A 27,866-nucleotide genomic window follows, 5' to 3' on the forward strand; every position below is an offset into this window, starting at 1 on the left:
TGGGGAGGGGCAGAGAGAGAGGGAGAAGCAGACTCCCCCACCCAGGGGGATGCCCAATGAGGACTCCATCCCAGGACACCAGGATCATGACATGAGCAGAAGGCAGATGCTCAACTGACTGAAGCACCCAGGCTCCCCCAGTCCTGAATATTTCAGTAATCAACTGCTTTTAATAAAGAAATTTTAGGGGAAAAGGTTAAAAAATTAAAAAATAAAATCAGATTTGGGTATTTCTGAAGATTCCAGTTCTTCAAGATTATCTTCAAGTCAAGTAATATTATATTTGTCTATTGTCCAAAATAGAAACATTACATATAAACTCATCTCTTGGTCCAGGTCATACCATTCATTATGTTATCTTCACTCTTACATTATTATTTTGACACCACTTCTAGCCTTAAGTTTCTGTTTTCCTTTACACTAAAGAAATGAAAAGTAGATTTTGAAAAAACAGATTTAAAGCTAACCACAGCTCTGTCTCTAAATACCTGAGAAATTTTATGGAAAGCCATTTAAACTGCTAGGCCTTAGTTTTCTTAATTGTAAAATTTGCAAAATAATGGTCCCAACCAGTTCTATGATTCTTTGGGTCTATTAATACAGTTACTAGAACACTGAAAATATATTTGTGTTATTTTTATGTGTTTCATGAAGATGTGGTTTTCTATGAAGAACATTTTAATATGATTAGACCATTTATCAATGATAGCAGCTCAGTGTAATAAAAAACAATTGAAATTTTTTCATCCCAAGGTTTGTTTGCTTTTGTTTTTGTTTATATTTTTGTTTTTTTACTACTAGTGTTCTTCCTAACTTGTTGCCTTTTCACTGATATATTTTTTTTCTAAGACAGAAATCTGAAATATTTTAGCTTTTTGTAATGATACGCACATCTTCATTGAAAATCAAGCAATACTTTTTAAAGAATTTGAGTACCTCTGATGCTATTCTGAGACGATTACATCTGACTCCTAGTAGCTTAGGATCTAGAAGTTGCCCCCAACAAGGTTTTAATATCTACTTCGTAATGGGGAACAAAACAGAAAAAGACTAAATGGTTTAATGTAAAATTGTCCAAACAATTAAATTAGAAGTTTAGGCTTATAACTCCAAAGTCTGTTTCTTTAAGCTCTAATTTGCACACAGAGTAAAATGTTTGAGTAAGAATATAATTTCACATAATATATCAGATCACTGTGAGATAAACTTCTCCAAATCCTAGGGCTCATAAAATAATAAGCTGAACTATTGCAACATATATCCAAGTGTTTGAATGCTCACTCTGTGACAAGTACTGGGTGAGCACTAGGAACACAACACAATACGAGCAAAAATACATGGCTCCCACTCTCATAGAGCTTACAGTGTTGTGGAGGAGACAGACATTCAAGTAATTATACAAATAAGTGAGCTAAGTGCCAAAAGGAAAGATATGTGCTTTATATTAGAGCTTTATGACAAAGGAAGCCAGGTTGGGGTGGGGGGCACTTGGGAAAGTTTTTCCTGGGAAAGTGAATGTGTGTTTGGGGATTTGAATGAGAACTGATGAGGCTGGAGTGCAGAAAGTGGGGTACAAGAGGAGACAAGCAAAGAGACCAAGCCTCTTGCAGGCTATGCAGAGCCTTGTAGGCCATAGTAAGGATTTTAGTTTATATCTTCAGAGCACTGGGAAGCCATTATACAGTTTGTGGCCAATATGCACCATGATTCAATTTGTTTTAGAATGGTCACTGTCTCCTGGAAGGAGAATGGTTATAAAGAGGTTGCCAGAGACTGCTACTTGACCCTAATAACTATTTTCTTCTATAGTAGTAGATCTGTCAATTTTTAGCTCGGAACATAGCTACCTACAATAAATATTTTCCCCTGGTTCCTTTGTTGTTAGATATGGCCTTGTGACTAAGTTCTGACTAAGCTCAGAAGTAAGCATAAGTGATCTGTACAATTACTAACCAATTTCCCAAAGGCTGTAAGAGAATGCTCTCTTTCCCTTTATCCCCCTTCCCCACTGGCTAAAATGTGAGCATGGTGGTGAGACATCTTGTGTCTTGCAGAGGAAGAGCAACATTATAGGGATGTCAACCCAACCAGCTAGTGGGAGCCTATGTCCCTGATGTTGAGCTGCCATACCAGCTTTGTACTTCTTAACTGTTCGGGCTATTACATGAGAGAAAGATAAACTATCTTGTTTATGTCACCACTATTTTGGGTCTCTGGTCAGCAGTCCAACCTGTATACTAGAATGCAGTGGGCAGAAGTAAAAACAAGAGGACCAGCTAGATATATAGTCCATATAAACTTCAGAGATAACATTAAAATATAGATTCAGGCATCTTGCCCAGTTCTAATGGTCCAGTTCTTAACAAATTCTCACTGAAAAAATTATAACCCACAAAATTCTTCCCCTCCCCCCTCAAAATCACAAAGGCAATGTATTTCCCAAGTAAGATGTAGCTTTGCTGTCATATGTTCCTAGGCATATTTGACTTTGGACATCAAGTGATTTTGTAATATCAGATCTCAGTTATTTCTTTTATTTGGCTTGGGCTAATATTAAAATTAATTTTTATTCCTTTTGAACATACACCAAGTTAGAGTCACCCAGCCCGGAACTGGAAGTTTGCTATTAATAACCAAGGGTTACCTGCATTCTATTAGAAATGCAGCTCTGTGCTTCCTCATCTTCCAATTATGGGTTTGCCCTAAGTGTTGTTCAATCATATGGAGAAATTTGAAATGTTCTTTGCCTAAGAGATGAATAATTCCCTTCTCTACGCCTTTATTAATACTAATTATGTACTTTTGCTAAGATATTTAATACTTATTAAGGTACTTAATATTAAGATACAAGTAATCGAAAAAGTCCAGGAATATTAAATGTTTGAACAATACTGTATATAGCAGTGGTTCTCAAACTTGGCTTCATGTTGGTATTACCTGGCAATTTGAAAAATTGCTATGCCTAAGTTTCTGGTTGGGCTGTAGCCTGGACATCAAGGTAGTTAACAGCTGCCCAGGTAATTCTAATATGCAGACAAGTTTGAAAACCACTGCTATACAGCACTGTTTAGAGCACTTGTCAATTTTATTAAAGCTCAAGCTTTAACCAACACTTTGAATTTACCTTGGTTTTAGGTGCTATGATTTCAGCTACTCTCAATGCAGTTTCATCATAAATTGTGCTGAAAGGAAGGAAAAATTAAAAATTGATAGTTTTTAAGGGCACCTCAGTGGCTCAGTTGGTTAAGCATCCAATTCTTGATTTTGGCTCAGGTCTTGATCTCCGGGTCATGAGATCAAGCCCTGTGTTGGGCTCCACACTCAGCACAGAGTCTGAGATTCTCTTCTTCCTCTGCCCCTCCCACCCAGCGCCCTCCCTCAAATAAATAAATAAAATCTTTTAAAAAATTGATAGTTTCTAAACAACTTTTATTTTCAGAGTTCTAGCATATCAGATCTGGAAAAGAACTTATGGATAAATAAACTCTAATCTAACCTCTTTTATGGTGTAAATGAAGAAAAAGTCCCAGAGAGGTTTTTATTTTCCTGAGGATATAACAGTAGCTGTTGCAGAATCAGCACTTGTGCCAACTTCAGGTTTGCAATATACTTAAAAAATGTTCAGACTACCACCTGAAGTACAAAGGAACACACAAATATAGATCATACAACATGTAGATGTACACTATATAGATAAAAATATAGATTGGAAGCTGAAGCACAATGAGGTTGAAATAAAATGACAGCACCAAGTTTGTCAAAACTACGATCCTGTACTATTTTCTTCATGTACGAGTTTATGCTTTCAAGTTCTTAAATTGTAAAGTGCATAAGAGTTACCTGGAGAGCTCATTTAAAACGTGAATTCCTAGATATTTTCCTCAGATTCTGATTCAGGATGATTGGGGGTGGAACCCAGAAATCTTCACTTAAATAAAATTCCAAGTGAGTATAATGTAGGTGTTCCACAAACAAAACTTCAGGGGTACCTAAGTGGCTCAGTTGGGTAGGCATCTGCCTTCACCTCAGGTCATGATCTCAGTGTCCTGGGATCAAGCCCCAAAACAGACTCCTTGCTCTACAGGGAGTCTGCTTCTCCCTCTCCCTCTGCCCCTCCCTCCCACTTGTGCTCTCACTCTCTCTCGTATGCGCTCTCTCTCTCTCTCTCTCTCAAATATATAAAATCTTTAAAAAAAATAAAAACACTGAAAAAGGACTAGACCACTCACACCCCAGCAAATTACCTTAAGAGTTAACAGAAAAATTTCATTGGCAGGTGTTTATTTTTCTGGGACTAATTTTACTTAACTGCAAATTTTCAAAAACAATCTAAGATTATGTTTGTAAGTTACAACTCTCTCTCTGAATGTCATAAAAGGAAACATAAATGCACCTTGTACAAGATATATGATGCTGGTTACCAAAGAAATTCATGCATTTCAACCTTCAGAACAATTTTGAATAGTTTAGTAAAATCATTTTTAATATACCAGCACTGCCACAAAGTGTTACAAGGAAGTTGTCATTTTTAAGGCCTGTAATGACTTAACTTCTGCAAAAACTATAATCTGAAGATTTGAAACTATTAAGTTACAATGAACAAAACTTAACTTCTAATGAATTTAGCTAATTTCTCACTAATCTGTTTTTAAACTAGTTCATGAGACATTTTTCCTTGAGAAGCAATTTAATGCCTGGTAGGAAAAGCAAAAATTAAATTTCTAGGACTTGACTAATTATTTGCATATTGCATGCTGATGTATTTATCAGAGATGTCTATCAACAATTAGCAAACTAATGGTTTTGGCCATAGTAACACTTCCCTTTTCAATATGACAGTTTTCTTTGTCCAGTGAGGATAGGCTTTCTTATGAGTTCGAACATCAAAATCATAGTCCTAATAGCAAAATGTTCAACTTTTTGTGTTTACTCTTAAGTAGACCACAAGCTAATACACCTAGACCTTTAAACTTTCCAGTTCAATTCCATGAATAATTATTAACTGATTACTATGCATAAGGTGCTTATAATAACAGGGGAGGGGATATACAGGTGAGTAATCGACAGCTATAATAGGATAGAAAGGTTAAATCTGTAGCATGCATCTGTTGGGATTTATTCATCAGTTTCTATTGCACATTTCCTGAACTCCTCCCTTCTGCTGAATAGTGTTACTGTTCATTCCTACCGCAGGGTCCACTCCAACGCTGTTATCTCAGATGCCTAAGGACAGACAAGAAGTAGGGGAAGAAATATCTTCATTGATTATCTTGCTCAACAATGTCTCCCATTTTCCTATTTTCTGTTGTCCTGTTCCCCTGGCTCTAGGAGTCTTTCTGGTTCCAGACTACTTCCCTTGGACTTCAGACTACCATTGTGCCTGCCTTCCTTTTGACCTGGTGTCCCCAGCTTCTCTGACAGCCTGATGCCTGTTTGTCTCATTTGCTGACTTTTGGCCCAGACTCCTGCTATCTCTGTCTTGTTGTCCATTTATCAACTTCTTCACCAGCCCTTGGCACATATTGCAATCTCCCTAGCCCAGCCACTTGGCCAGACCAGTTGACCCTTCAGCAATACATACCAGTTGCACTCCTGATTAAAAGCAGAGCTTACAATAAAGGAAGTGACGAAATAAATAAGTCTGTCTAGACATCTGAAAGCACCAGAATTAAAAATACTAAATATTCAAAATTAAACCTTGACCAATCTTTTGTTACAGTATAACACATGGGACATAAAAATTAATGGAATGCTGCAACTCAGGTATCAAGCAATCAACAAATATTTGAGCGCCTACCACGGGCAAGGCACTGTACTTGAAAGGATCCCTAGCCACTGAAATATGTTGACTTTTCAACGAATAAACAAGGTGGCAGAAGATATTCCTTGGGGAGCCGTTAAGAAAAATTCCACAAAGAAGTAAGAGGGGGAAGGGCTATAAAATCAATTCTACTCCTACCGTAGCAGTTAAACTTCTGGGTCTTAACTCCTGGCTAGACTGGTTGATAGCATAGTTCAGCCGGGCTTGGAAAACCAGTTTGTTTTAGATAGTCTGAGAGAGGTGACTTTCAGCCTCGTCACGTGGGATTCCCAAGAGTCCAGTTCCTCATTCCGATCCACTCCATGTTTATGAACGTGCATTAGCTGGCACATTAAGAAAAAAATCTCAGTGCAGGAAGTCATCCAATCCTGATAAGTTGACATGTAGAATAAAGTTTATGGTGTTATTTATTGCTAACGTAGTCCTGGTTAAAGGTTACGTGTGTACAGTTGGAGGAGGGGCAGGCAAAGGAGAATGTAGGTAACTAAAGTGAAATAGAGCTGATGTATTCAGAGCTTATGTTGCTAGAGGTGAGATCAGTTACCTACTTGCAACTGAAATTTCAAACTTCTGCCTAGCAGGGACCTGAGTGGACAAATGGTGACTGATAGTTGGAAATACCAGCAGACATCTTAAGTTTTATGCTCAGATGAACGAGCAATGAACCAGGAGAATAAGTCCAGTTGTTTTCGGCTGCTTGTAATTTTTACCTTTTTATTTAAAATCACAGCGTCTTTTTCAATGAATGCTTATGTGACTGTGACTTATTACAATGAAACCAGCAATTACACTACGATAGAGACGTGTGAATGTGGTGTTTATGGATTAGCCTCACCAGTGGCTAATGCTATGGGGGTCGTGGGCATCCCTAAGAACAATAACTACCAAGCTTGTGACTACAACACTGAGTTTACTAATACTAACAGTCCCTGGATTGCACTGATAGAAAGAGGTAATTGTACATTTTCGGAAAAAATTCAAGCAGCGGGCAGAAGAAACGCAGATGCTGTTGTGATTTACAATGTTCCAGACACTGGCAACCAGACGATACAGATGGCAAATTTCGGTAAGTAATGACCGAGTCCCAAAGAGGGTTTGTGTCTTTGTTTATCTTAAAATGGTATTTCCATCTAGAATTACTCTAGGATCTGGCAATGACATTGTAAAAATGATTTAATTTTTTTTTCTTTTTTGCCCAGCACTATTATCCCTTAATTAATATTTGTAATTAATTTGTTCCAAGGACAAAAGCAATTCATGAAGTGATCTCTATATCCCTTTCACGATTTTCTTAGTTGTATTAGTTTTCTCACTGTTTATTACATAACTGTTTTTGAAGAAAATGCACCTTACCTCTAAACATTAAAGAAAACTTAAATATTTTAATTCCATTTTCAATTTGTGCTTTTCAGTTTGATTCATTTTCTTAGGCAGAAAGAATTGTATGTTTTCAAGTATGCAGTAACTACAAAACTGATTATTATAAGTAAACAATAGCATGTTGTAAGTACGCAAAATGTTTACAGAAATGGGAATCTGACTATCTGCTGTGTGCGTATGAGATTTGAATATGTTTGTGGGACTAATACATGTAAAACTACTCTCTAAAAAGAGTATACATTGGAAAAGGCATGGTAGAAATAGGATCACACCAAAATTTACATCAAAAGTAAAAGTTTTCCTTAGAAGTATTTCCTTAGGACTTCATAAGTAAGTATAACTATCTAATTTATTAACTTGCTACTGGAATTTACTTCCAAGAATTATTGTTTTTATTTTATTTGTTTTGTAAGACAATGCCACTTTCCAAATAAATGATACTTAAACTAGTAAAGAAGTAGATTTCTTACCCAAGTTTTCTATACTGTGGGTAAGAATGGGTATTTTTAGCCCCAATAGCTAAAGGGGGAAATAAAAGGCAATAATTTCAAACAGGGTAAGAACTGGAAGAACACAATATCAGGATAATTGGTTATCACCACCAAACTTGAGCCCTGAGGAAATTAATGTAAATTCAACACATTTCAGAATTGTAAAAGAGAGTAAATCAAATTTGTGTTAAGAATAGTAGCAATTGGAACATGCAGGTTATACACATGCAATATGGCAGTTTAGTACTAATGTAGGATAAACAAGCTGATTGTCTCTGTGGGTATCAAAACACCAGGTAAAGACGATTTTTCAGCAGTACCAAGTTATCATAAATGTACATAACTCCACTTGCTACCTTTTCTAATATATTCTGGACACTCCCAGAACTTAGGCATTCACATTTTTTTTCTTTTGAACTTCAGAGGACTCCAGAAGCCTTCCATGCATGTTCCTACATTTTTACAGGTGACTTTTACTTTTGTAGAAATAAAGAAAGACAGCTTTCTCATGAAAATCAGAAACTAAACCTGTTCTAAGAAACCTACTTCCCTAATGTTCCAACTTAGATACTGAGTGCTCTAGGTTTCCTTTTGCATGGACAATCGCCTTGTTTTCACCCCCTGCTATTTTTTAAGTATAAATAGTACCAATCTAAATTGTAATCCGGTTGCAAAACTTGCTTTGCAACGTGCAGTAGGGGCCAACATCGAGTGGAATGTGGGTACCCAGCCCCTGATTTTAAAAGATTTACCAAAGGTCACTTACAGTAAATTTCACCAAAAGGCATGTACACAGTCATCTGAATGTTTGACTCCGAGCAGAGTATTAAAAACAAGGCAGTTACATTTAACATTCAATATGTACTTCCAGCATACTCAAGGGTACGTGATCAAAAATATTTTTTAAAACTACTGTATTGTCCCTCTTTTCAAATAAGCACATTGAAAAAGAGAGCATAATGATAGTAGTTGTAATAGTTTATATTTGTTGCCATTTACTATATGTCAGACACTGTTTAAGGCCTTTATTTTATTTTTTCATTTCTCCTATTACCACTTTATTTTTTTATTTAAATTCAATTAGCCAAAATATAATTTCAGAGGTAGAGTTCAGTAATTCATCAGTTGTGTATAACACCCCGTGGTCATCACATCACATGCCCTCCATAATGCCCATCACCCAGTTACCACGTCCCCCAACCCACCTTCCCTTCAGCAACCCTCAGTTTGTTCCCTAGACTTAAGAATCTCTCATGGTTTGTCTTCCTGTCTGATTACTGGTCTTTAACATTGAATGTCCTCAACCCCAAAGAATTAAAATTGTAAGTTTAGTATTTTGCAGTTATAAGACCTGTCAACTGGTGTGTTATTGGAGTTCTCCCTTCCCAGAAATTTACCTTACATAGAAATTATTAGATGATGCAATCGACGGTAAAGCAAGTGTGGATACAAAAACTCTATGATCAACTTCTAGGCCATTACAGATTGACTCATTATTTTGTAACATAAGCCAAAAGGGTGTGAGGTTTTGCTATCTTTTCACCAGTGTTCTTTTTTTTAACCTTTATGTTATTCGTTTTTTTATTTTTTAACTGTTATGTTCAATTAGCCAACATATAGTACATCATTAGTTTTTTTTAAAGATTTTATTTATTTATTTGACAGACAGAGATCATAAGAAGGCAGAGAGTCAGGCACAGAGAGAGGAGGAAGCAGGCTCCCCGCCGAGCAGAGAGCCCAATGCGGGACTTGATCCCAGGACCCTGGGATCATGACCTGAGCCGAAGGCAGAGGCTTTAACCCACTGAGCCACCCAGGCGCCCCCATCATTAGTTTTTGATGTAGTGTTCAATGATTGTTTAAGCACGGGGGTGGGGGGGTGGATAACAACTCCTCTTCCTCCTCCAAAAGCTCATGGCTTCATCTCCATCACCTCATCTTTTATCACCCCTAAAAACCACCTTTTCAGAAAATCACTTTGGCCCCCTCAGGGCTGTAGCACCCTTGCCTTCTGGCCCTGCTCCACCTACCTCTCCATTCCTTCGATCCCATTTTTCCATGCTAGGCCTTGGGAGAATTTCCACAATGTTGTGCCTCTTTGCTTACTGATGTCGATGCCCTCCAACCACAGACCACTAGGAACAGACCTGTAGTTGAAAAAGGTGGGTTTATTATTTGCTGCAGCAAAGGGAGAATGCATACCATGGGAAACCATGGGGCATCTCAATGACAGAGTGGTAGAAGGGACTTAAGAGGATTTGGACTTGCTTTAGATGATCTGCACGAGGGTTTAGGGAAGCAGGCCATTTACCAACCACACCAGTTTGCCTGAGACTGAAGGATTTCCTGGAATGTGAGACTTTCGGTGCTTAAACCAGGAAATTCCTGAGGAAACTAGGCTAAGTTAACTACACTAGCTGGTTTTGTTCTACATTTAAAGGCTATCAGAAAGTGGGGGAAATTCCGTGATTGGATTCCTAAATCAATCTTATCTCTAAGTGGGGAAGACTGACCTGAAGCTAGAGCAGTAGTTGGTAAAGAAGCAACAGTCACTCATATTAGCCAGGATGGGAGATGTTTGGTCATTTTTGGAGGGTGGGACACTGTTCACATTTTGACAATATTCAGACATGATTGTGGAGTGGTCTTATTTTTGTCTTGATCCATCATGGTCGCAGAGCAACCTTCCCTAATGTTGATGTTCTGTGAGACTATTTATGTTCAACAAGAAAACAACAAGGCCCAATTAATAGTGGCAGGCTGGATCCCAGATCTCAGGGGCTGCTTGTCTCTTTGTCACTGACAACACACTATGCCCATGCCTTACTGTGATGCAAATATATTCTCTTCCCACTGCCCACCACCACCACCATTTTATATTTCTGGGCCTCCCCATCCCCTCTAGGCTGCCTTTGAAGTCCCCAACAAACATAAAGAATGCCTCTGTACTCCTTGCTTCTCCTAGTTTCATGATGTGGGTACAGAGTTTCCTTAATCCTGGGCCCAGTCTATTTATAGCCTCCCTAGTAGCAGTCTTTTTTTTTTCTGAAGGGGGTAACTTCGGTCTGAGAAGAGTTTCCACTGAGGAGGAGTAGTGGGTAGCCTAATGCTTGGAGGTGAATCTTTAATTGAACATTGTCCAATTTGCAGTCTGTTTTGACTTCGTCCTTTGATGGTGTTGGAAACAGGAGGACATGCTTATGGTATCCTTAAGTAATGACATAACGTCTTAACAACCCTTTCCAAATGTTCCAGACATCGAGCCCGTTCTGTTCCAGACATGCAAGAAAAATCAAGAGGCCCATTATTAAAGTGTAAAATTTGGAGCCTGTTAAGTACCCACTGGATAAGCAAACAGGTCCTGAAAGTGAACTATGTTGTTAATAGATAAATTGCCTTAAGAAATGCTTAAGTTTAAAAAAAAAAAAAAGAAAGAAAGAAATGCTTAAGCTTGAGTGCAGTTTATTTCAGCCAAGTCAATAATCTGGATGGGATAAAATGGTTCTTACATTTTTATCATGTCCACTATGTTGAATGAAGGGGATTTCAGGGTAAGGTTTGAAGCATTTCGGAATCCCCCAAACTCATCAACCCCAGAGCAAGTAAGTGCAGAGAAAGAAAGGGCTTAATCAGAACAGCAAAGGCAAATGCTAAATGTTTTGGGGAAATGTCTTCCAGAAATGAAAGAGGAAATAAAAACATAGTATATAAATGGAGAAAATAACTAAAAACTTCATGAAGGTTAGACTTAGCTATACACACCAAGAACTTAATTCAATAAAAGTAATCAGTTCCACTTCAAAGGAATCTCAAATCTCTCTACCTGTATCCATCTCCAAGACTTTATCCTCAGACCAAAGGCAATAACTTCCTAACTGATCTTGCTTCTTTCGTCCACCTCCAAGCCTATCCCCACACAGAAGCCAAAATGAAATGCCTTTTGAGAAAAGATAAATCACACCCTGTCTAAAGTCTTTTAGTTCCCATGGCACTTAGAGTAAATTCAAACTCCTTCCAATATCCTTACCTAGTCATGAATCACCTGGTTTCTGCCTACTACTCTGACCTCATCTCCTCTAACCTCCCTGCCTCCCCACCTCCACTGCCCCTCCCACCCTTACCACTCACTCAACTCTAGCTACACTGGCTTCCTTTCAGTCCCTCCATTCCACTAAACTCTTCCCTGCTCTTGAGCCTGAAAGTACTTGATACCTTCCTCTTCTTCACCCTTGCATCTTATTAAACATAAAGCCCTGTTGCTTTGACCTCCAAGCATTACTTTTTTTAAGTTTTTACTTAAATTCCATTTAGTTAACATACAGTGGAATATTAGTTTCAGGTGTACAATAGAGTGATTCAGCAATTTGTACATGGCCCAATGCTCATCACAAGTGCACTCCTTAATCCCCATCTCCTCTCTCACCCATTCCCCACACACCCACCTCCGGTAATCATCAGTTTGTTCTCTATAGTTAAGAGTCTGTTTCTTGGTTTCTCTCTCACTCTCTCTCCCTTTTTCTTGGCTCATTTGTTTTGTTTCTTAAATTCTGCATATGAGTGAAATCATATGGTATTTGTCTTTGTCTGACTTATTTTGCTTACCATTATACTCTAGCTCCATTCATGTCATTGCAAATGGCAAGATTTCATTCTGTTCATGGCCAAATAATATTCTGTTGTATATATGTGTATGTATATGTATCATAACTTCTTTGTCCATTCTTCTATCAAAGCACACTTGGGCTTTTTCTCTAATTTGGCTATTGTAAATATCACTGCTATAAACATCAGGATGCCTGTATCCCTCTGAATTAGTGTTCTTGTATTCTTTGGGGGAAATACCCAGTACTGCAGTTGCTGGATCATATGGTAGCTCTATTTTTAACTTCCGAGAAATCTCCATACTCTTTTCCACAGTGGCTATACCAGTTTGCTTTCCCAACAACAGTGCCTGAGGGTTCTTCTCCACATCCTTGCCAACATTTGTTGTTTCTTGTGTTGTTGATTTTAGCCAATCTGACATGTGTGAGGTAATATCTCATTTAGTTTTGATTTGCATTTCCCTGGTGATAAGTGGTGATCAGCCTCTTTTCATGCACCTGTTGGCCATCTGATGTCTTCTTGGAGAAATGTCTGTTCATGTCCTCTGCCCATTTCTTAACTGGATTATTTGGTTTTGGGGTGTTGAGTTGTATAAGTGATTTATAAATTTTGGTAATAACCCTTTAATCACATTAGTCATTGTAAATATCTTCTCCCATTCAGTAGGTTGCCTTTTAGTTTAGTTGATTGTTTCCCTCATTGTACAGAAGTTTTTTACTTTGAAGCAGTCCCAGTAGCTAATTTTTACTTTCATTTCCCTTGCCTCAAGAGACATATCTAGTAAAAAAAAAAAAATTGCTACGGCAGTTGTCAGAGAAGTTACTGCCTGTGTTCTCATCTGGAATTTTTATAATTTCAGGTCTCACATTTAGGTCTTTAATACATTATGAATTTATTTTTCTGTATGGTGTAAGAAGGTGGTACAGTTTCATTGTTTTGCATGTGGCTGTCCAGTTTTCCCAACACCATTTGTTGAAAAGACTTTTTTTCCCATTGGATATTCTTTCCTACTTTTGTCAAGTATCAGTTGAGCATATAACTGTTGGTTCATTTCTGGGTTTTCTATTCTGTTCATTTGATCTCTATGTCTATTTTTATGCCAGTTTTGATTACTACAGCTCTTAACAGAACTTGAAGTCCAGAGTTGTGTTGCCTCCAGCTTTCCTTTTCTTTTTTCAAGCTTGCTTTGGCTATTCAGTGTTTTTTGTGGTTTCATACAAATTTTAGGATTGTTTGTTCTAGTTCTGTGAAAAATGCTCTTGGTATTTTGATAAGGATTGCATAAAATCTGTAGATTGCTTTGAGTAGTACAGACATTTTAGCAATATTTGTTCTTCCAATCCATTTCTTTGTGTTCTTCCCATTTCTTTGTGTCGTCTTTAATTTCTTGCATCAGTGTTTTAAAGTTTTCAGAGTACAAATCTTTTACCTCTTTGGGTAGGTTTATTCCTAGGAATCTTATTATTTTGCATATAATTGTAAATGAGACTGAGTCCTTGATTTTTCTTTCTACTGTTTCATTATTGGTGTAGAGAAATGGAACAGATTTCTGTATGTTGATTTTGCAACTTTACTGAATTTGTGTATCAGTTCTAGCAATTTTTTAGTGGAGTCTTTCAGGTATTCTACATATAGTATTATGCCATCTGCAAATAGTGAAAGTTTGACTTCTTCCTTACTGACCTAGATGCCTTTTATTTGTTTTTGTTGTCTGATTGCTGTGGCTTAGACTTCCAGTACTATGTTGAATACAAGTACTGAAAGTGGACATCCTTGTCTTGCTCCTGACCTTAGGGGAAAAGTTCTGTTTTTTTCCCACTAAGGATGAGGTTAGCTGTGGGTTTTTCATATGGTCTTTATTATGTTGAGGTATGTTTCCTCTAAAACTACTTTTCTGGGGTGCCTGGATAGCTCAATTGGTTGAGCGTCTGACTCTTGGTTTTGGCTCAGATGGTGAGTTCATGGTCATGGAAATCGAGCCCCTCGTGAGGCTCTCTGCTGAGCAGGGAGTCTGCTTAAGGATTCTCTCCCTCTGCCCTTCCCCCAACTCGTGTTCTCGTGTGTGCACACACACACTCTCTCCCTCCCTAAAACACATAAATAAATATTTAATAGAAAATAATAAAAAATAAATCTACTGTGTTGAGGGTTTTTATCATATATGGATATTATACCTTGTCAAATGCTATTTCTGTGTCTGTTGAAATGATCAGATCCTTCTTATCCTTTTTCTTATTGATGTGATGTATCACATCAATTGATTTGCAAATATTGAATCACCCTTGCATTGCAGGAATAAATCCCACTTGATCATGGCGAATGATTTTTTTTTTTGTATATATGGACCATATCTTCTTTTTTTTGTTTGTTTTTTATTTTATTTTAGTTTTTAAGTGTTCCAAGATTGTTTATGCACCACACCCAGTGCTCCATGCAATACGTGCTCTCCTTAATACCCACCACCAGGCTCACTCATCCCCCTATCCCCCTCCCTTCCAAAACCCTCAGTTTCTCAGAGTCCACAGTCTCTCATGGTTCGTCTCCCCCACCGATTTCTCCCAATTCACTTTTCCTTTCCTTCTCCTGATGTCCTCCATGTTATTCCTTATGCTCCACAAGTAAGTGAAACCATATGATAATTGACTTTCTCTGCTTGACTTATTCCACTCAGCACAATCTCCTCCAGTCCTGTCCATGTGGATACAAAAGTTGGGTATTCATCCTTTCTGATGGAGGTGTACTGTGAATGATATATTTTTTAAAGATTTTATTTATTTGAGAGAGAGCGTGAAGGGGAGAAGCAGGTTCCCCATGGAGCTGGGAGCCAGATGCAGGACTCAATCCTGGGACTCCAGGATCATGACCTGTGCCGAAGGCAGTCGCTTAACCAACTGAGCCACCAAGGCGCCCGTGAATAATATTTTTAATGTATTGTTGAATTCAGTTTGCTATCATTTGGTTGAGAATTTTTGTATCTATGCTCATCAGGGATATTGGCCTGCAGTTCTCTTGCTCAGTCCTGTCTTTATCTGACTTTGTGATCAGGGCAATGCTAGCTTCATAGAATGAATTTGGAACTTTTCTTTCCTTTTCTGTTTTTTGGAATAGTTTAAGAAGAATGGGGATTAGTTTTTCTTTAAACATTTGATAGAATTTGCCTGTGAAGCCATCTGGTCCTGGACTTTTGTTTGTTGAGAGTTTTTTTTTTTTAAATTACTGATTCAATTTCTTTGCCAGTTATCAATCTGTTCAAGTTTTCTATTTCTTCCTGTTTCAGTTTTGGTAGTATATGTTCCTAGGAATTGTCCAATTTGTTAACATATAGTTTTTCATAATATTCTCTTATTATTGTTTATATTTCTGTGGTGTTGGTTGTTATTTCTCCTCTCTTATAATTTTATTTATTTGAGTCCTTTCTCTTTTTTCGTGGTAAGTCTGACTAGAGGTTTATCAATTTTATTGATTTTTTTCCAAGAACCAGCTCCTGGTTTCACTGGTTTGTTTTTTGTTGTTGTTGTTGTTTAGTTTCTATATCATTTATTTCTGCTCTAATCTTTATTATTTCTATTCTTCTGCTGGTTTTAAGTTTTGTTTATTGTTCCACTTCTAGCTCCTTTAGGTGCAAGGTTAGGTTGTTTATTTGAGATATTTTTTGCTTCTTAAGGTAGGCCTGTATTGCTATAAAATTCCCTCTTAGACTGGCTTTTTTGCTTTATCCCAGAGGTTTTGGACAGTTGTGTTTTGATCTTCATCTGTTTCCATGTATTTTTTTTTTACTTCTTCTTTGAGTTCCTGGTTGACCCATTCACTATTTAGTAGCATTTATTTAACTTCCATGTATTTGTGGTCTTTTCAGATTTTTTCTTGTGGTTGACTCTAGTTTCATAGCACTGTGGCCATAAAAGATGCACAGCATGACTTCGATCTTCTTGAATTTGTTGAGGCTTGTTTTGTGGCCTAATATGTGATCAAAATGTTTCTTATTCTGGGCAGTCTCCCTCAACACAGTATTTCCTATCAAACCATGCTGCTCATTTCTGTTTAAATGTCTTATGATGTGTAATTATTTTGGTATTTGTTTGTTATCTGCTTCTCCCACTTGATTGTAAGTTCCAGGAGGGCAGAAACCATGTTTGTCATGCTTGCCATTATATCCATTGTACTGAGCATAACTTGTGGTCTTCACTAGTCGTTGAACGAATCAAAGTTTAAGAAACTAGAAAGCGATTTCCTTTTATATATGAAAATATGGGCAAATTTAAGTGAATTGATTAGGTGAATTCAACAAACCATTGCATTTTATAATTGTTTTTATTTTTACCTACCTAAGTAGTACTTTCTCCTTAAAAAAAAACACTAGAGATTAAAGTCTCCCTTGATTTTCACCCCCAATCTCAGTCCTCTCCCAAGAAATAACCATTGCTATTCATCCAGTAGGTAATCTTTCAGACTTTTTTCAATCAATTTTCATATATATATATATATTTTATATATATAAAATATGTATTTCATATATATATTTCAGAAAATACAGTCAACTTGTGTTTTAATTTTAAGATTGATGAAGTTATTCTGCAGCTTGCTTTTATTACTCAACTGTAGGACTTGGAGCTATTTTCATGTTAATACATTTACATTTAGATCTAGTTAATTCATTTAACTACTGCAAAATATTCCATAGTGCGTACATGCACATAATTTTCCTAACCACTCTCCTGTTAATGAACATTTGGGTTGTTTTCAACTCTGCTCTTTTACTTCAATGAACATAATTATTGCTGATACCTAAGGAAGCTATTGACATTGAACTTGCATCATTACTGAGGTACATCTTGCCTCTGACCACCTTGTTGAGCTCTCGTTAATTTTAATAGTTAGACCATTGATTCTCTTGAATTTATAAGATAAATGAAAATTTTCTCCACAAAGTTTTGCCCTGTCTTTTATATTAATTATGTCTCTTAATTCTTTCCAGTGGTCTTATTCCATTGTCTAGCACTCTAGTAGTGATAATAGTGTACATCCTTGACTTGATCCTGATTTTATTTAAAAAATGGTCCTGCTGTTCCACTATTAAGTGTGTTGTTTGGTAGAAGTTTCTGAGACATGCCTCTTATCAAGTTTCAGGACTTCAGTAACGCTTCTGAATCTTGTTATTCTTATTGTCAAGCTAGGATATAAATACATATGTATATTGATACATATATGTATAGATCAATGTAGATATAGATCAGATATATTCACTGTTTTAGAATATGACCCAACGGGAAATCCAATAGTTTACAGTCAGTTTAGGGGAATTAATAAAGTGATACATTGAAATAATAGGTAAAAGAAACAGTTTTGTTTTTCCCTTTTTCTAGATTTAATTTTGTTGGTACCCTGAATAAAAGTATTGAAAACATTCTTGTTGTTTACACATATAGCTCCAAGTTGAGTGCCCAGTTGTAAAACACAAACAAAATGACAAATTAGAAAAATTGTTTATTAAAACAAGATAAAGTGAACAGTAATGAATAATAAATGTAGAAACAGGTATAAAATAGAAAACATGGGCAAAAAAAGACAGGCTTATTAACAAAATATTAGACAATCACATTATACACAAGTTAAATAAAGAATGACACAGTTAGGGGCACCTGAGTGGTGTAGTCAGTGACTGACTCTTGGTTTCAGCTCAGGTCATGACCTCAGGTTTATGAGATGGAGACCCACATCAGGCTCACACCCAGAGGGGAGTCCTCTTGGGATTCTCTCTCCTCTCTCCCTTTCCCTGCCCCTTTCCCTCTTCCTCTCTCAAGTAAATAAATATTTTTTAAAACGTTCTTTAAAAAAAAAGAATGGCACAGTTATTTTAAAAACTGTTATGATCATGAGATGTACTAACAAATATACAATATGTTAGGTCTGGTAAATACTTCAACTATGTTTGCAATTCATGAAAGGAGAAACATCGCAAGCTTATTATAACCTAGCTTACAATAGCAGGATTTTGGTACCTCTCTCTCATATATTCCCAAGAGCCTCTATCTCTCTTTCTCTCTCTCACCTCCACAGAAGTACATACATACGTAACCACATAAGAGTTTATCTTTTTATGGGGAAGTCAAGGGTACAGTACCTCTGGATGCTAGTTTCAGAAAAAAAATGAGTCAATTCACTATGAGCTCTTTAAAGTACATTTTATCTCCCTTTTCTCCACTTTAAAATCAAGAAATATTTTGTCAGAGTCTAAACATGTGCTTTTTGTTCATTAGCATATTCTTTGCTTAACTCTTGGCCTCTTCCTCTGAAGCTTTTAATGTTTATTTATATCATGATTTGCTGCCAGGACATTGATTTTCCCCCACATCACTGATAATTATTACATGCGTGTGTGTGTGTGAATACACACAAAGAAATGCCTGAGTGGGATTGTACAAATAAGCTAGTTCCTCCTAAGTACTCTCTCCCTCTCTTTTCAGCAATCCATGGTTCCTGAGTCCTCTTACCCCAGCTGCCCCTCTTCCATCATTCAATCCTACCTTCTCTAGGCACAAGGACTTCACGTAAATCAGTCCCACCCATTTCCATCTAAACTCACAAGTCCTATGTCCTACTCATTTAGGGAATGGTTAGATATGCAGGAACTACTTTGATCAAGTATCCAAGAGGGAACTTCACTTGTTGCCCCTGGAAACAACATGACTTACGTGAACAAACCCAATTTCCTACTGGTGATAATAACAGGACCTTTAACAGAACCATGCAACAATAAAGTTGAGGAAATTGGATGTTAGAACATTCCTCATTACATCGTGTCAGCAACAACCTATTCCACCTACACTCAGAAACTGCCACCATCACATAAGTGTTTAACATTATAATAATGTTAGTTATGACCTTTTGGATTTTTTGAAGTATATCGTATTTTTACCCAAATTTTTAGTAACATATATTCTCAGCATGACCTTCTAATGACTTCGCCATGCAATGATAGTGACACCATGTGGTCAAATAAACTAGTCTCTGGCAAAAATCAGTAAATACCATTGGCATCTCCTTGGTGGGAAGTGCAAAGAGAGAGAGATGAACATTTGCTTAATAATTAACTTGCTTTTCATTTCTATTTTAAACAACTGCCTCTCAGTATCATTAATCCTAATAAGTGGAGTTCTTTTTTCTTTCAATATTGCACTAATTCCTATTAAGAATTTTTTTCCCTTGCCCTTTATGGAGGCAATTGTTAATAGTATTTTATTAACTATGTGCCAAGCATTCTTCTAAGTATAATCATCTCGACAATTCCATGAGACACATAGTGTTAGTATCTACATTTTATATATAAGGAAACTGAAGCATAGAGAGGTGAGTTAACTTCCCCAAGGTCATACAGTCCGTAGGTCTCAAAATGAGGGTCTGGACCCTAATATCCTCACTCTAGATTCAGTGCTATCATTTAGTACATGATACTTCCTCTCTAGTGAGCATATACTATGCAAGGCCCTGTGCAAAAATGGCACAAAAACATAATCATTACCCTGAAGGAGGAAAATGTAGTAGGAAGAACTGACATGTACAATTCATAGAAGGCAGCATAGGACACTACAATCGAAGTATTAAGGTCATTGGAGCTGAAGCGATTAAGAAATTATGAGGTCAGGGTTTTTATTTCCTCATCAGCATGGATGTTAATGTTAGAGAAAATGTTAGCAGGGAAATCAAAGATCAGTAGTGGGCATATTAAAAGGGAGAATGTTGGGGCGCCTGGGTGGCTCAGTGGGTTAAAGCCTCTGCCTTCAGCTCAGGTCATGATCCCAGGGTCCTGGGATTGAGCCCCACATCAGGCTCTCTGCTCAGCAGGGAGCCTGCTTCCTCCTCTCTCTCTGCCTGCCTCTCTCTCTCTGCCTGCCTCTCTTCCTACGTATGATCTCTGTCTGTCAAATAAATAAATAAAATCTTTTTTAAAAAAGGGAGAATGTTCTCTCTCATATAAATTAAATAAGTAAATAAGTAAATAAATAAAATCTTGTTTTAATAAAGGGAGAGCAACAGGGTAGGCCATCAGAAAGTGGGGCATTTCCATTAGAGTTTCAGAAGTTGAGCAGATCAGGATGATGATAATGTCCAGAGTATGCCATGGCAGTAGGGTGACAAAAGTGGAAGGGAGGCAATTTCCCTGAAGTTGGATCACAGTGAGTCCAGGATATTGGATGGCGGAAGAACTTAGTGTGGAGAGGATGACTGTGATTCCGATGACAGTCTTCATATATGTGGGCAAATGCCTGGGATGTTGGTCCTTGATTAAACAGGCCAGGAAGACGAGAGGGTGGTCAAACCGAGTGCTATGAGTCCCTTGACTATCCACGAGTCTCCAAGAAACTGGGGATTTATTCATGAGGGTGAGGAGAGAGTGGTTTGGAAACCACGTGGGAGTGAGAAAACCCTTTATAGGCCTGAAATATGTGGGGTACAGAAGGATGAGCTGCCTCTACTGAAAGTAACTGAAAGAGAAGTGGTATCTTCAGGGGTAGTAAGATAGGTCAGGAACCACAGAGAAACATCATAAGCCTTCGTATAACTCTCACTGAAAAGAAATGAGGAAATTGTACCTGTGAAACATGTGTCATGGAGCCAGAGATCTTGAAGACACAGTGGGTAAAGAATGAGCAGTATAGAGAGGGGAGGACAGAACTGAATATGAACCAAATTAGTTTCCAACTGGGCTAATAACTAAGGATGGCAGGAAAGTGAGACTAGGAGCATATAGTGGAAAGGTTTCAAACTAAATTCTGGAATCAAGGTATCTCAAAGGAGTCCAGGACTTGGGGAAGCAGTGTAGAAGGCTGGCAGTGCACATGGAAGGTAAGAGAATTATTCACAAGAGAGCAGGAGCTTTTGGAGGAGGTGAGAAGGGCAAGGTTGAATATGGTAGAGATGAAAAATATGAGAGAATTTAGGCCAGAAGGGTCCTAGAGCTGTGGCTGCAGATTATAAGGGTGTGTGGGGGGGCATGTTCATGCTTGGGCAGGGAGGGGGAATATAGTAGAAGGCAAGAGATGCTGCACGGCCTGAACGTCAAACTAACCATCTGGGAGGTTCCAAATGGAACTGCTTTAATGTCTGAAATCAGGTGCAAGTTGGGGCTTGAATTGAGTGTTACCTGAGTATCTGGAAGATGTTACACAAAAATGTGAAATTATTATAAAAAAGGAGCACACGACAGAATTCTTTCAGGCCATTTTAATCGAACAAATGTCCTGGGAAATTATCTGTTTGTTATGACTAGTGCTAATTACCTATCTCTGCACTGAGGAGATTGGGATTTTAGTAAAAACTGGTAGAGACCTAGTCAAGGCCTAAGGATGTCAAAATTGCAATCATTAAATGCCTGGATGCCCTGCATTCCAAAATTGAATTAAATCCAATCTGCATTTGCTTGTGTGTATTTTTAGCTTTAAATGGAAATGTAAATTGAGTTCTTCTCCTCAAAGCAGTCGATTCAGTGGAGGAGGATGAGGAGGAGGCCGAGGAGTGTGTAATCAGTCAAATAGGATGTTTGACATTATTTTAGCTCTAAAAATGTCTACATGGACCCAATAACCATTTTTCAAAGTGATTTTTCCACCGATTATTTTTTATTAGCCTCATGCAGGATATAACCAGAATCTAAATGCTCAGTAACTTATACATGGTCAGATTAGCTGCAGTTGGAGGCCACAGTGGTTGATTATGAGAAATTTAGTACCACTCCAAACATAGAGGCAAATGCTCTTTAAAAAAATTAGTCTTGTCCAAAAGCCAGGAGATACAAAAAGGCCCTATTTAGCAAAGGGCTCTGTGGACAATTTTTGGAACAGAACTCAGATGGAGAGAAGCATAAGTTGCATTTGGCTGAAGGAAGATGTATAGTTTCTCTGACCATTTCACAAACACATCCTTTCTCCCCCGAAAACTGCAGCCCCTTTGAATACTTCTTCCACAGGAGGAATTCAAGGTCTAAAGAGAAATATGAGGGCTCTAACCTGATGTATATTTCTCCATGATACCTGAGGTTAAACCCTAGGGTATAAAGCCCTAGAGAGCTATTTGTTCTTGTTTATGCAGCCATAGCCTGGGCTCAGGGAAGCTCTTAGGAGAGTAAACTCTGGCTCACAACTGGGTTTTCTAACGTGGGAATAAAATAAGACATAAAAATATGGGGTTTTAAAAAGCAAGGGTTTACTTCTCCACTCAACAAATATTTACTGAGGGCCAACTGCGTCCTGCCTTGCCACATTTTACATTTCATAGTTCTCTCTCTGAGCCCTCAAGCATACAGCATGGGTTTAATGAGAAGCAGTGGAATGTACTAGTGATTTAGGCACTGGGCTCTGTAGGGAGATGGACCTGGGCCTAAATATGAGACCTACCATTTGTTTTCTATCCATGTGATCTTGGACAAGTTATTTAACCTCTCTGGATTCCAGTCTTCTCAGCTCAGGCATCTCATCCCGTAAAATGAGAATACTACAGTGCAACTTTACAGGGTGGTTATAAAGACTAAATGAAATAGAACATGTAGGGGCGCCTGGGTGGCTCAGTCAGTTAAGCATCTGCAAGATCCCGAGGTCCTGGGATCGAGCCCGACATCTGGCTCCCTACTCTGCGGGAAGTCAGTTTCCCCCTCTGCCTCTGTCCTTCCCCCTGCACTTCTGTTCTCTCTCTCTCCATCTCTCTCATACATAAATAAAACCTTTGAAAATAAATAAATAAAAGGAAGAAAGAGCACATGTAAAGAAAGCAGTTAGCATGGCTGTTTTCTATAGTAGACACACAAAAATGGTAGTAGTAAGATAATGCCTTTGAAGGCATCCCCCTTCTTGGTTTATTGTACCTCTTCCTCTTCACCTGTCCATGTCTCTTTCTCGCTTTAAAATCTTGGACAACCTACTTCTCCCTCTGCCTGCCACTCTCCCTGCTTGTACACACTCTCTCTGACAAATTAATAAAATCTTTACAAAAATTTAAAAAAAACAAAATCTTGGACAAAAGGTATGTCCTATTCGAAACCTTTCTAGACTTACAGTTTACCTTGATCTCTCCATTCTTCCGCACCGAGCCAACGCTTAATAACATGGGTCATACTAATTTGCTTTTGGACTGTGTGTCTGCATTCTTATGTATTATTTATGTCCCTCCTGGATTCCTAATTATCTTACAGTAATAGATTCACAGAGCAAACATAAAAGAATATAAGCCTTCCAAGTACAGCACGAATCCTCTCAACTACCCGTGCATCCCAGTGCCGTCCACTTACTACTTGAGCACATTCAGCGGCAGAGATTTCATGATCTCACCAGGCGGGCAGTTCAGTTCATTGCTGGACAGCTTAAGTTTTTTCAGGAGGTTCTTTCCCAAATTGCAGCAAACTGTACCTCCCTCTATCTTTTCACACAGTGTTCCTCGTTGTGCCCTCTTGAACAACATAGGACTAAATGTAGGTTTAATTAAGGATCAATATAGGATTAAACTCTTCGCTACATGAAGTTGCCTTCAATTTGCTTTATATCATCCATTCAATTCTCAGTCAGTGGTATTGCCTTCTTGGCTTTTTTACTAAAGGCAAAGTTGAACATAAATGTTCCTTACTGCTACGATCTTTTTTTTTTTTTTTCCTGTCGATGGGGAGGGGCATTGCCTTTGAGTCTTGAGAATGACTTCACATTTTGAGTCTTGGAGAGGATCTGAGAGCCAGTGACCTGTGTGATGTGGTCTGTTGGGTCCCAGGAGTTCCCCTGCCCAAACAAGATCCTCCTCCATGTGATATGTGAAACTCCACCCCTCCTGAAAGCCGCATTCTTTGGGGTTTTTAAAAGCTCTAGGGTTTTTGAGGCCCTGTTTAAAAGGAACATGCTCCTGGGAAAGCTTAACATCTTCACCTTCACAACTGATACCCACAGCAGGGACTAAGTCATTGATACTGACTTAAGAGCAAAATATCAGATCGGATAAGGCATGACCAGGACGCAGGAGCAGACTGCTGGAGATCCAGGGCCCTCCTCTCATTCTTTTCAGGACACACAGCTCTGAGCTCAGTGACTAATGCTGGACTCTAGCTGATGAATGAATGAATGAATGAATGAACAGGGCTGAAAAGGGGAGTATATGCCCTTCCCAGTAAATATGACTGACCTCCTTAATTCTCTCTCTAGCCAATGGAGTGTGGTCACACCAGAAATATTGGGGTTCCTCGGCTTGCTGACAGCCTTCCTGGCTATTAACAGTGTTCTTTTTCAGTCAGCTCTCCCCGAGGCTATCTGGTGTCTCACCTTCAGTTGGCAGAGGGGGACATGACTTCTTTGTTAGGCTGCTTCTATATAAAGCTCTGGCAATAGGAACTGCCTAGATTACCACCAGTGATTCACACACCTACACAGACAACTTACACCCACAGGGGGTCATGGAGTGAAGCAACCAGATTCCTGTTCAGGCCCTGCACCTCTGCAGGGTATTGTGAAATTAACATTACAGTCTCACTTACTTGTATGCTGCAGCTGTTGCAGATGTAGTGATCTGCGTCCTACTCTGTGAATTTGGGAAGAGTGGAATAAAACCCTCATTAATTCTCACCAGTGTTTAATCTAAGTTAAAAATCTGGGGTTGGCACTTAAAGGAGGGGGGGAGATGATGAAGTGCCTTCAGAGAATAGAAACTCTTGTTAAAGCAGTACATAAAAGCAACTATTTTCCTGTAAACAGTCTTTGCCTTCATTAAAGGACATCCAGCAGTGCTTCTCTTTGGCATGATTTTAGAGGCAATTCGTTTGTGTTATTGTATTACTTGAAAATAATAAAGCTGCATTTTGTATTTTGTTAAAACTTTCAGAGGAAGCCCTATCTGACAGGAAATCAATGAACTATGGAAGGGTATTTTTAAAAATAGCTTTTTAGACATCTGTAGTAATGTAATCAAAGCTGATGAAATATAGGACTCTATTTCAAAGAACAATGTAAATGGTTTTCATTAATAGTCCAATTGCTTTTATGTAAACGAATATTTCCTGAGACACTAGAAAAAATTGGTTTTCTCATTCAAGGTAACTGTTCCCAGTGCAGAATTTAGAGACACCATGAATTCCCTCTCATCTTGGAATGAGTACTAGCCTTCCACCAAAATAACGAAATCTTTCTATGTTCTGTAATTCCAATTATAGGACTTGCCAACTTCAAGCAAGTCTGATTTAGTAAAGTTCTAGTCTATTTGCAAAATAATTTTATAATGAAAGTAGAGTTCTAGTTTCTTTACTCTGTATTCTTGGACTGTACTTCTAGCAATGAAAACAAAGTTAGATCTAAAAGAATACCCACATTGTTTCTGAAAACTGTTTAAACTATTGGATACGCTATTAATATTTCTCTGAAGAAATACTTGTCCACAGCCCTTTAATCCTCACTCTATGAATACTTAAAATGTTAGTGAAGTGGTAAGTACTGACAAAATGTGTCTCCTTCAAGCAGTAATACATTACAAATCTGGGACTTTAGGCTCCCGTTTAATGGCTTGTGCCCTTAGCCTGTAATTATATTTTGAAAACATGAAGTTGTGGTGTTTTGTGGGGGGGTGTTGACATTCATCGGGGGCATTTTCTGGCATAACTTCTTATGGGGATACTTCCATTTCTTTACTAAGATCTAAGATCTCAGAGAGAGTATATTCTCTAAGAATGTCTTCCAAGGTCACAATATCCATTTGTACTTTAGACAAAGAAAACATTACTCAGAGTAGTAGAAGGGTGATTCAAGATTTCTTTGCTGTCTGCCAAACAAAATGGCAAAATGAGACAAATAAAAACTCTTACCCTTAATTACTGAATAGATGGTATGTTGATTTTTGAGAAGCTAAACAGTAAAGTACCATGTTCTACTGAAATATGAAAAAAAATGTATAATCCCAATTCCTTTAAATATACTTGTTTTCCTGTCCTTGAGTCAGTTTCACCCGTCTTTGACATGGCACTAACATTCATACTAAAAGGAAAGCAGTGAGAACTAACACAGCAAAAGGCAAATTTCTAGTGCTCCAAGCATTCATTTTGCACCTGTTACTATTTAATAATGGTGTAAGCAACTGAGGACTATGTTTTAGAAAACTCAGAGAACAATGATTTAATTGAAGGCATTGACTGAAGTAGTCCAGAAGAATTTTCAGTGTGATAGAATGAAAACCTTTTTCGATTCCCAGGGGTGTGAGAAGCTGATCTTTGTGCCTTAGGGAGAAATTCATAAAGAAACTAGCCAGCTATATTCTGGCCAGTTCTATTTTTTGAGTGCCAGTTGGCGCTGGGGAGAGTAGAGACAATAGTCTCTCTAGAGTCTGTGTAGTTTCAGGATTTGCTTCTTTTGAAGATATAAGCAGGCAAATGTGGTCAACTAAAATGTGGCTGTGTGTACAATTTACACAACTGAGTTGTGTACAACCCCACTGACAGTAAAGGTGATTGTCTAGAAGACAGCTGCTGGGTATTTGTTACTTTACCACAGAGGTTGTTAAAAAAATATTTTGATCGAAGAGAAAACATATAAATAACTTTTACCAAAGAAAACACTGCATCTAATTCCCTGATCTTCTTCATAAGCAAACTACCCAATTAATTTATAGGAATACATACCGATTTATAAGATTGGGCCTCAGATAAAACCATGGGGGTGGGGGTAGTGGAGGGAAACACATCTTTGCAAACCCTGCAAAAAATCTTGAATTCAAGTTCACCTGCTCACAGCTGTCCTCCCGTGGCAGAATGACTGAGTTAGTTTACATAATAATGTAATTATACAATAACGTAATGATGGTAGGATTATTTAGTTGGTTTACATATTTCTGGAGAGATCACCTGACAATAAAATTATTTCATTTCATAAAACACAGGGGATTTCCTAAGCACATAACAAAGTTTCGGTTTCTTTGCATCTAGACAGCATTTTAAATCTTCCTTTTGAAACGAAGTGAGCCAGACTTATCCATTCCAGAAAGACATGTGATTTGATATTTATGGTTTATTCATCGCATGTAGTAGTTACAGTGGAATTCCTTTCTTCAACCCACTGTACAACCAGATGACAGAGCATTTTTCTGTTCCAACATTAGAAAGGCCCAGCAGAGGGCACGTTGAGCATTTTTATGACTAATACAAACACCTTGGTACTTAAGCATATCTAAATAGTAACATGCTATATTGGCATCTGAATCAAAATTTCCAATGTCTTTTGACACCATATGGCAACTCTTTCAATTAAGAAAACACCAAGATACTCAGTAAGTCAAGGTCAGCCAAATAGATTTGAATAAAACAAAAATCAATTTAATTGATTACTTTAAAACCAAGCACCTTGAAGATGTAAATAAATTTCCGGAATGAATAAGACCCATGAGTCCATAGATGCTCTTTAGTGGTTACATGCTTACTGGAGTAAGGTGATATACAGAATATAAATATGCTAAGTTATGCCATTAATTTAATTATCTGAATGCAGCTAGTCCATTGGTAATGTTGAAATCTGAGGCTAACTGGCTTTGATCACTCATGCTACATCAGAGTCACCTCTTATGGGTCT

At 37.9% G+C, this 27,866-nt stretch overlaps 1 protein-coding gene across 1 annotated transcript in view; it reads left to right on the forward strand.

Annotated features, from left to right (window-relative positions):
* Nucleotides 1-6,481: 6,481 nt before the first annotated feature.
* The window catches only part of RNF128 (ring finger protein 128), a gene marked incomplete at its 5' end in the record, with an annotated part of 95,641 nt that continues 74,256 nt past the window's right edge, over nucleotides 6,482-27,866 (forward strand). The window contains one exon of the mRNA XM_080831313.1: nucleotides 6,482-6,887. Coding sequence (XP_080687439.1) covers nucleotides 6,482-6,887 — 406 coding nt within the window. The remainder of the gene's footprint in view (nucleotides 6,888-27,866) is intronic.

This window comes from Martes martes, assembly GCF_963455335.1.
Source record: "Martes martes genome assembly, chromosome: X".
Lineage (NCBI taxonomy): Eukaryota > Metazoa > Chordata > Mammalia > Carnivora > Mustelidae > Martes > Martes martes.